General features: G+C 33.4%; 1 protein-coding gene across 1 annotated transcript; it reads left to right on the top strand.

Annotated features, from left to right (window-relative positions):
* Positions 1–5,562: 5,562 nt before the first annotated feature.
* On the top strand, positions 5,563–7,509 carry LOC116017229. Its single transcript, XM_031257769.1, has 2 exons — positions 5,563–5,791; positions 6,854–7,509. Exons 1-2 carry the CDS (start codon positions 5,660–5,662, stop codon positions 7,148–7,150), a joined length of 429 nt encoding a protein of 142 aa, XP_031113629.1. The 5' UTR covers positions 5,563–5,659; the 3' UTR covers positions 7,151–7,509.
* Positions 7,510–11,091: the final 3,582 nt, after the last annotated feature.

The raw sequence follows: 11,091 nt of genomic DNA, 5'->3' as shown, positions 1-11,091 counted from the left end.
CTATTATCAAAGAACAAATTTCTGACTCCTCAAAATTGATTGTTCTTCACAAGCAGTTCATTCTTTTAGACTAAAAGAAACTTTAAAACTTTAAACTCATAAACTTCTCTAGATATACATTATAATTCATTGAGATTTGAGAGTAATGTTTTTGTATTAGAAAATTTTGTTTCAGATCACTTCATCAGTCTTCTCTCTTTATCTCTAAACTCTATATAATTATATTTGAAAATTTCCATTATTGGAAAGATAAATAATTTTAAATATTCCTATATGCTCATTATTGTCGTTGAACTAATTTGTATTTTATTGTAATTAATGAAAAAAATAATTATAATTATAATTACTCATAACATTGTAATTATTTTTTCGGTGTAGCACAAGGTTCTTATCGTCGAACACGGTGACTAATCCCTTCACTAGATTGTAGGTACCTCATTGGGTGGGAGTGTGGGACAGTTGGCATGGAGATTCATAACATTGTAATTATTGGTTGTACATTTCACACCCAAAAAAAAAAAAAAAAAGAAGAAAAAAAAAAGAGAGAGAGATTCCTTTGATTTACGGGAAAGCTCGCAGTTGTTATTTAAAAGTGCGCACTAAGAAAAGCTGGTCTTGTGACCTTAGCTAGCAAAAGACCGCAAAAGACCACAACAAGATAAATCAGCATAGGAAGGTGAATAGACAGCTCGTCAGCTCCCACGGGGAGTCAAACTTGAAATATTGTGGTTACCAAGGCAACTATCTGACCAACTTGTCTAAATTCTTTTTTTTTTTTTAAGATTTCATTTCCATATAAGGGCCTGTTTGGAAACCTAGAAAAAAAAAATTTGAAAAATAATTTTTAGAAAATGACTTTTTTTTCAGAAATATTTTAATTTTTGGTATTTGGTCGAAGGTCAGAAAACTATTTTTTTTTGACTGAAAGTTAAGTAATTGGACTTTTTCTGTTTGATTCATTTTCTTAAAAATAAACATATATATTTCTTACTATATAATAATAATAATAATAATAATAATAATAATAATAATAATAATCTTTAAAAAAAAAAAAAAAAAAGAATGAATGAATGAAGCTAAGGAAGGTTGGTACGCTTTATATATTTGGAGTAATATAATAAATAAATTTTGATTTAATTTAGATTTTAATTATTAAGGATTATTTAATTATTTTTTAAAATATAAATATCAAATTCATATAAATAGTTAATATTATTATTATTATTATTATTATTATTATTATTATTATTATTATAAATATCTAAAATCTAAATAAAAAAATAACTTATAAGAATGAAAAAATGTCATTACCCATGATTTATGTCTGTATTTATATGTTTATTGAGTTGTCCATTACGTTACAAATATTATACCATCATTTTTATCAAACAAATTTATTTTATGCCGTTAAACTTCGATTAGTGTAAATTAAATGTTACCATAGTTATATTTAATCATTTACCATATCTAAAATTCTTACTTTAACCATTATTAATCATATCATAATTATTACTTAAATTTTCAACTATACTTTTAATAAAATATGAATTTTATGATTATAATTTTTTTAAAAAATTATATACTATTATTAAAAAATATTTCATTATAACTAAAATTTTAACATTAGGTATTAATATTGGACATCTATTTTTGTACATCGCGCATAGAAAAGACTAGTAATAATAATAAAGGTGGTGGTGATGGTAATTATTATAATCCGGAAACATGCTTAAAGAGAAATGTGAGAGAAGAAAGAGAGACGATAAAGTAATGAATTCGAAAAATGTCTTCCAACTAAAATATTAAGAAGTAAATTGAGTCTTTTTCTAATTGACCAGAATTAATATTTACTTTTTTTTTCTCAAAAAAAAAATGACTTCCAAAATTATTTTTTTAATTCTCAATCGCATTATTTTTTTTTTTGGTACCTCAGCGCCCCTTGTCTTCTCCAAGGGAGATTAGACTCCATTTTCATATGTGCTTCCTGTGTATCAAAGTAGCTGAAATCTAGCTTCATTGAATCAGTAATCATTACTAAGTGAATTTTGGTGACAAGGACCTAGAGAGATATTATTTGATCACAAAATGTTCTCTCTCTCTCTCTCGATCTTCTTCTTCTTCTTCTTCTTCTTCTTCTTCTTCTTCTTCTTCTTCTTCTTCTTCTTCTTCTTTTTTTTTTTTTTTTTTGCATTAATTTTCATTTTAAATGATATTTTTAGTAACCATGACTTACAATTGATTTCCTGTAAACTAATTAACATCATTACTCGTTAATCAAATAAAAAATACATTTTTTAAAGCGAAATATACATTATATTTTGAATGCAGTTTTGCATAAAGATCTATGAAAATGAAAATACAAATAATATTACTCTACTAGCTAGATCATATTGTGACAATATTTATTTTTACGTTAAATATTATATTCTTCTTTTTATCCTATTTTCTATTTAACTATGAAATCAACTTTATTTGTTTTAACTTTTTTTTTTTTTTTTTTTTGTATTGGTGCGCGCATTTAATAGGTTTTAAAATGTAGCTTTTTTTAATATATAAATCTTATGAATTAAAACTAAATTAAACAAAACCATTTCTGGTATCACTTTACCATTCTTTTTTATGGGTAACTTAGATTGGTTACTTCATGTGATCCTTTGTCAGCTAGGGTTACAAGGCGCTTGTGAGGTTTTCCTCATCATAAAAAAATCCTTCTTTATCGGCTTGTTTTTTTTTTAAATTTTTTTAACTATTATTTTATTATTATTTTGTTATTGTTGTTGTTATTATTATTATTATTATTATTATTATTATTATTATTAAAAAAAGTGAGTTGAAATTATATGAATATGAAATTAGGACCTACTTTTAAAAATGAGTTGTAATTGTAGAATATATAAAAATAAAAAAATAAAAAGAAATACAAATTTAATGATGTTACATAAAGATATGACTCATTTTTTAAATAAGACAACATTACAAGGATGAAACCAAATAACCTTAAGTATTAAATTAATAATATCTTTGGACTAAACATCAAATAATTAATCGCAGTACATCACGTTAGAGAATATTTTTAGCCATTATTAATTCCACCGCCAACTAATTAATAATAATAATAAGCTAAGGTAAGGACATGCAAGTGCCAGTCCCCAGACACAAAGAGCATCTTGAGGGATCGAGGCTGCAATATTTTCATAAAATGCCAAAGCAAAATAAAGTGATGATCCAAGTAGGAGGGAGGCTATAGGGTAGTGTATAATGAAGTGTGAACCATAAGTAGTGGATGAGAGAGCTACACCTCTCACCAATCACCAACACATATGTATTAATTCACAACCCCCAACTGTATGTCTGATGTGAAGTTGATATCTTCCAACCTATATCATGCATCTTTCTATCAGATATCTCATGGCTTCTTCTGGGCTGTTTATCCCTCTCCCTTCCTATCTAGATAATATCCATCATTTCACTTCCACCCCCCTCAACTTTCTAACCATATCACCCAATTTCTCTCTTTTTTTTTCTTTTTTTTTATAATTTTTACACCTGCACCCTTTCTCATTAAACATATTAGCATGATTTTAAAAAACCCTTTTTTGGTATCATTGATAGATCTCTTCCATGCTGTTTACTTTTCAGTGGGTCACCAATTCAAAATTAATTGGTGATTAATCCACATCGTCACGTCTCAAATTGAGCAGGGCTAAACTCGGTTGCCGCCTAATATTCTCCTCCTAGCATTTGCTGCAACCTTTGGTCACAAAGCCCAGTTGTGCAGCATGCCTACCTTTGATCACAAAGCTCAATTGCGTAGCATGCCTGACTCGGTCTTTAGCTCGGGATTAGACTGGGCCTGATCTACGCCCATCGGCAAATTATTGTGTGGATCATGGTCCAAAATATCTTCTTGAATATTATGAGTAAAACTAATGTACATTATGTGTTAGAGTAATGTACATTAATGTATATTACATGTTAGGATAACATACATTATATGTTAAAATAATGTACATTACGTGTTAGAATAATGAAACATCTGAGCTAATATAATGTACATTATGTTTTAAAATAATGTACATTATGCTTTAGAATAATGTACATTATGTTTTAAAATAATGTGAATTATGAGTTATTTTTGCAACTAAGCAAAACTACGTTGTTTTTGGACCGTGGTCCACACAACTGTGTGGACCACAGTCCATGCAATAACCATTGACGCCCATCCTAGTTTAATCCAAAGCTGGATTCGACTTTTGCCTCGCCATCAATTCGAATTTGTGACATCGACTCTGACACCAATTGATGGATCTTAGCATTGCACTATGCTTACGTCCTAGTAGGTCACCCATCCAATTATTCAAGCACGCTTAACTACAAATTTCATTGTGTTATCTGGTTGTCATATCTTTCTTAAAACTAATTGGTGATAAGTATGTAGGTGGACATTAACCATGGTAAGTCATAATGCCACCTCTCGAATTGAGTAGGGGCTAAACTCAACCAATCCGGCCGACGCCCAACCATCATTAATTATCATCTAAAATGGTTATTCTTGGGTGCAAAAAAATTTTTTTTAAAAATTGAAATCATTTGCCCCAGAGCCCTACACCCCGACCCTACAAGAATGGTTAAGGAGTTAAATCATGGTGATATAACGGCCCCTTAGATGGGAGGATTAGTACCTATTGCCCACAAAAAATCATCCCCACAAGACTGCGAAACTCTTACAGTAGTAAGACTATCAAAATTCGATTATGCATCATTGGGTGTAATTTGTCACTCGAGAACCAACTGAGTTACATGTGATGACAAAAATGATGAATTAGATTTACAAAGCACTACTATTTAGCTTGGGATCAAAGGTACTTTTTATCCTATAAGAACAATTAAATATGTTTCTTTAATGAGATTTACAATCAATTTTTTTTTTATTATTTTTTTGTTTTTAAAGAAGTTATACGACAATTACTAGTTAAACTAGACAAACATGTTGCAGCCAACTAGCCAAGTCTTTTATATATATATATATATATATATATATATGCACGGTAATGATCTTGTGGTGAAGTGGCATATAGTGACTCTTCCAAATAGAAGGTCATGAGATTGAGTTTCAATGGAGGTTGTATTTGAATTTTTGTGCTTGTTTCAACAGGTTGAGAAAGTATATATGAGTTGTTATTCCTGATTTAAGATATCTTAATAATGGTTTAAGTTTTTTTTTTTTTTTTTGAAAGCAATAATAGTTAAGTTGTTTAACCAACCACATAGGTCATGTGACATTTATAGTGAGATGAGTAGAGTGAGGGTAGCATTATATACTACGTACAATTTATAAAAGAAGCACAGGTGCAAATGTTAATTATATAAAGTTTAAGGGCCCAAGGGAATTATCCAGGCTAGTATGATAGACTTTATGATCCAATTGTGGGACAGTTTGGCCAAGTGACTTTTTACTGGACCCCACCTACATGTTACCCTAAATTCTGCCCATCACTTGCCCTTTGTAGCATTATTTAGTTCGCATTAATATATATCCCCATCCAACTTAGGCAGGAAAAAAGAGAAAATAAAAGAGGTGGTACCTAAAGCCTAAAGCCTAAAGATAGGAAGAATCATCCCAATTCAACTTCCCTAACTGTCAACGCTCTTCAGCCAAATGGAGGCAGCTGCCATGGAGCTTGAAGATGATGTTTTCTTTGCAGATTTGAGCAGACAAATCTCTCTTCTCATTATGGACGACGAAGACGTGGAAACCTCCACCACTCATTGCTCCTCTGTTTCGCTTCAGGTATATATATAATCAATATCTAGCGTTTAAGTAGTTCTTTTTTTAAATGACGAGAGAAACCCATAGTTACTACCGAGGGTGTGCATATTAAGGATTATACTTCATTTGTTGCTTAGTCTTTGTCTTTGTTGTTAACTTTATACTCCATCAGAGTAGGTCTACTGTAACTGCAATATCTCCCATATATATGTTGCTGCATTTCACATAATATATCATCAAATACTTTCCTTCATAGTGCATTGGTATAGTAAACCTGGCCTTTTGACCTTAGCTGGCAAAGTTTCACAAGTAGATAAACCAGTCTAGATATATTGTTCATAACTGAACAGCTTAAATTAAGAGAGTTGAGATTCTAACTCTTGACATTGTAGTTACAAGTTTATATCTTTAGTCATCTTATTTGGATTATCCTCCCTCGCACAACCACAAACCTTTTTTTCCTCGCCGGAAAAGTTCTACGATTTGGTTCGGTTACTCGAAAACAGAAAGTAATGTGTGCCATGTTCTGCCTTAGAAATTGTTTAATTTGTGCATGTGTTGTATCATTTGAAATGATTTCTTTGCTTTCAATATTCGAAAGATATGAAGGAATGTGTTAAACTACATATTCACATGTCACAAGTCACGGTATACTAACATAGTAGTCAAATTAGATTGATTTAACACTTATTAAACTTTGTTATTTTTATAAAGTTGTACAAATCATGATTCTTAGATAAGTTTGATGACTTGTGAATTGATGGGACATTGATATGCACCTATTATAAGATAAATGTAGAATTCGTCCCTAAGTGTTGGTTCATCAATTCACTTTCGTCTCTAAGCAAAGTGCAGTATCAATTCTATTACAAGGTAGTATAGGTTCAATATACTTCCTCCATCTATTGTAGCTCAAAGAGTCAATAGACTACCACTGGGGTTCGATCCTGTGGCCATCCCTCAAGGAAAGCAACAGAAATGCCAAATGAGCACAAAGTCTTGACTAATCAATCAATATATAGAACTTATAATTAAATATTTTCTTAATTTTCATCAATTAATTAGACATACTCCATTTGATAGGCGTTGGCGTTTTCAGAAGTGATGCATTATCCCAAAATAGGTGCATCATCACAATTGAAGTATGAGCAGATGGGCAGAAGAGAAAGCAAAGGAACTGGAGTGTTCATCCCTTGTTCATCATATCCCACCAGAAGGAAGAACAAACAACCCAAATTTTCATCTTCCTATAACTACAAATCTCAAAGGTCATCCTCCCACAACTCGCCACCGCTGTCCAATTCCTCGCACAACAAAAACCTTCACACCGACAACTCAACTCCACATCGTTTTCCTAATTCTCACTCAATAATAAATTAAATATTCTTCTACCAAAAATTTAAATCCGCCCCAAACCTACACTCCGGCTAGATAAAGCATATGAGATGAAGTAAATCACGGTAACTCAGTGGCGGCTCATCAGACATGACCAAATGTCGGTACGTACAAAGGATCTACTCACTTTAGGCATAAATTAAATATTATATCATTGCATATCAGAATATTTCCATTATGTACAAAGGTTTTTTTTTTTTTTTTTTAGAGAGGGAGAGAGGTTCAGTGTAAACTGAAACTGCATGGCCTCTTTAATTTGTAATTGAAGGGTGTGATTGTGTACAAGCTTGATATATGTATATGTTAAAAGCTTCAATTTCAATGTTAGATCTCTTTTTCCCTATTGTATCAGATCAGCAGGTTTCTCTACAAAACTGTAAATACATTATCTTGCCTAGGATAAATTAGGAATGAATATTGTTATGATGAAAACTGAATGAATTGAGTAATTGCAAAGTTACAGATTACATTAGAATATATACACGGTAGGAATCACAGGGGACTAGGATACAAAGTCATAATCTAACTCAAATATATAATTTTAATACTCTTTCTCAAGTACATGGTAAACTAGTAACATGCAGCTTGTCTCTAAAAAAAGAAAACATGAGACCAGGCAGAGCTTTAGTGAAAAAATATCAGCAATTTGATCTTTAGTTTAAATAAAGTTGACTTGAATATCACCAGAAGCAACTCTGTCTCTAATGAAATGATAATCAATCTCCACATGTTTAGTGCGGGCATGAAAAATCATATTTACACACATATACGTAGCACAAGATTGTCACACTACAATTTAGGCACAGGAATATTAGGAACACTGATCTCACGTAACAGAGATTGAATCCAGATTACCTCAGTAAAGACATCTGCTAGAGCCTTGTATTCAGCTTCAGTAGAAGATCTAGCCACAGTCCTTTGTTTCTAACAAACCCAAGATAAAAGATTGGACCTAAGAAACACAGTATAACCACTAATTGACTTACGATCCTCAAGACAACCAACCCAGTTAGAGTCAGAAAAAGAATGAATATCATTTGTCACTAACTTTCTTATACGCAAGCCATAGTAATAGTACCCTTGACATACCTCAGTATGCATTTTAGTTGAACCCAATGTAAAACTGTAGGAGCATGCATGTGCTGACAGAGTTGATTCACAGTAAAGTATAGATCAGGACGCGCGAATGTGAGATACTGCAGCGCCTCAGCCAAACTCCTGTACTGAGTAGGATCATCATAAAAATCTGTGCTAGGAGGTATAGATTTTGAAATAGAAATCGGAGTGGCTAGAGGTTTACAATCTAACATACCAGCACGCTTTAAAATATCTGTCATATATCTTTGCTGAGAATGTAGCATACCATCACCATATTTAAGTGTTTCAATCCCATAAAAAAAATCAGGTTCACCAAGATCCCTATTCTTAAATGCAGTAGACAGTTTAGCTAGTAATATACCAACTAGATTCTGATCACTACCAATTACAAGTATATCATCAACATAAACCAACAGATAAGCATAAGTAGAATCTTGCGAATAATAGAATAATGAAACATATGTATTAGAAGCCTTAAAACCTATTGACAGCAAGAATGTGTGTATGTGATTAAACCAAGCTCTAGGCGTCTTTTTTAGACCATACAAAGAACTTTTCAACAAGCAAACATGACAGGGAACTATGTATCAATATATCTAGGTGGTTGACGCATATAAACAGTCTCAGTTAAGTTACCATTCAAAAAGGCATTGTGTACATCAAGCTGTCTAATAACCGAGCTAGAAGATAAAGCCAAAGAGAGAAGTAACCTAACAGTTGTGGGTTTCACCACTGGGCTGACTGTATCGAAAAAGTGCTGAAGCAGAACCTGATTGAACCCTTTTACTACTAACCAAGCCTTGTGCCGCTCAATGGAACTATATATCAACTTTCCTCTTCTTGCAAAAAACCCACTTACAACCAATAACATTCATATCAAGACAAAGAGGGACTAGACACCACGTCTAATTCTGTAGAAAAACATTGAATTTCTGGTCTATGGCCTCATGCCATTATGGATACTTGACTGTATGCATATAACAAGTAGGATCAGAAAGGAAAACCTGAGCAGTTAAAACTGTAGGAGGAGCACGAGGCCGACTCCTAGTAGTCATGGCGTGAGTCCTTGTCGTTGGTCTCGATACACCGGGTCATGTACAAGCAACAATAGGGGCTGATGGAGCAAGTTGCACGGTAGAGGGTGAGACAGGTACCACTATAGTAGATGGAACAGAATAAGGTTGCAAAGAAAATTCAGCCCAAGGACGAAGCTGAGGACCCAAAGGTGCTTGCAAAACATTCTTAGTAGCAAAGGGAAAAACTACCTCATCAAATCGTACATGCCTACAAACATATATCTTATTAGTGTGTAATTCCATGCACCTATACCCCTGAAAAGTATCAAGATAACCTAAGAAGACACACGGTTAGGACATGTAGCTCATTATAATGGCGTTTACATGACCTTAGGTGAGGATAACATAAACAACCAAAAACACGAATAAAAGAGTAGGATTGTTGAGACTTGTGCAACACAAAGTGAGGACTGGAGTTTTTCAAGACACTAGATGGCATTCTATTGATAAGATAAATATCAGTCTCAAAAGCAAAATCCCAAAACCGAGAAGAAACAAAGGCATGAGCTATAAGAGTTAGCCCAATCTCAACCATATGCCTATGTCGCCTTTCAACACGACCATTTTGCTCATGAGTGTATACGCAGGACTGACTATGATTAATGCCTAGTTGCAAAAATAAGGAATGTAATTTTTTGTACTCAACATCTAGATCAGACTGGATGGATTTTATTTTGTGAGAAAAAGAACGCTCAACCATAACAGGAAAGTAATAAAAAAAATGGCATAAAGGTCATATTTTAACCTCATAGAAAAATACCAAGTGTAACGAGAGTAATCATTCACGAAAATAACAAAGTAACGATATCCACTAGACGAGAAAAGAGGAGCTTGACCCCAAATATCAATATAAACTAACTCAAGAATATCTGAACTAGTAGACTCAACACATGGCAAAGGAAAACGGGCAAATTTCCTCAATTGACACACAGAACAGAAACGAGAATTACAATGAATAAAAAAACTATACCCACTAACCAAACATCACCGAAGGACACGACTAAGAACACGCTGATGTGGATGACTCAAACGATCGTGCCAAACCGAAGCAGAAGCACAAGTAGAGAGAAAGGCAGAAGGTGACGAACGTGGAACAGGCAAAGTGTATAATCCACCAGAACTACTGCCATGTAGTAGCACTGCTTTGGTAGCGATATCCTTCATAACAAAAAAAAAAAAAAAGAGGGATGAAACTCAAAGAATACTTTATTATTTGATGCAAAACGCTAAATAGACAGTAAAGAGGTAGACAAACCAGGAACATGTAATATATTAGACAGCCTAAATGACCTAGAAGGGGTATTAAAGGAAGCATGACCAACACGACTAATAGATAAGTGCATACCATCACCGACGTGTAGTGTGTCATTACCAGTGTACTCCTCTAAAGTCGGCGCAGCTATGTCTAGAGTATTCTGATTCGTGGCCCCAGTGTCCGGAAACCATGTATGAGAACTAGGATTAAAATCAGAAGTACCATTCTGGTATACCAAATGCGCCTGAGAGAAGGATCACTGGAATATTGATTGTAACAAGTAACAACAGTATGACCTACAACACTACAAATCTGACACTTCGGTTGCCAACCATTCCCATGACCGCACTATCCTCTGCCACCACTGCGCTGCCTACCGCCTCAACTTTGCCCGGTACAGCCTTGCCCTCCTCCACGCGATTGGTCAGAACGTCACGCTTGACCTCTACGTTGGGTAGTGAGCAAGCATCGTCGGTGCTTGCATGGAACCACCTAGA

Source organism: Ipomoea triloba, chromosome 4, assembly GCF_003576645.1.
Source record: "Ipomoea triloba cultivar NCNSP0323 chromosome 4, ASM357664v1".
Taxonomy (NCBI): domain Eukaryota; kingdom Viridiplantae; phylum Streptophyta; class Magnoliopsida; order Solanales; family Convolvulaceae; genus Ipomoea; species Ipomoea triloba.
This window is presented reverse-complemented; position numbering and strand designations above follow the sequence as displayed.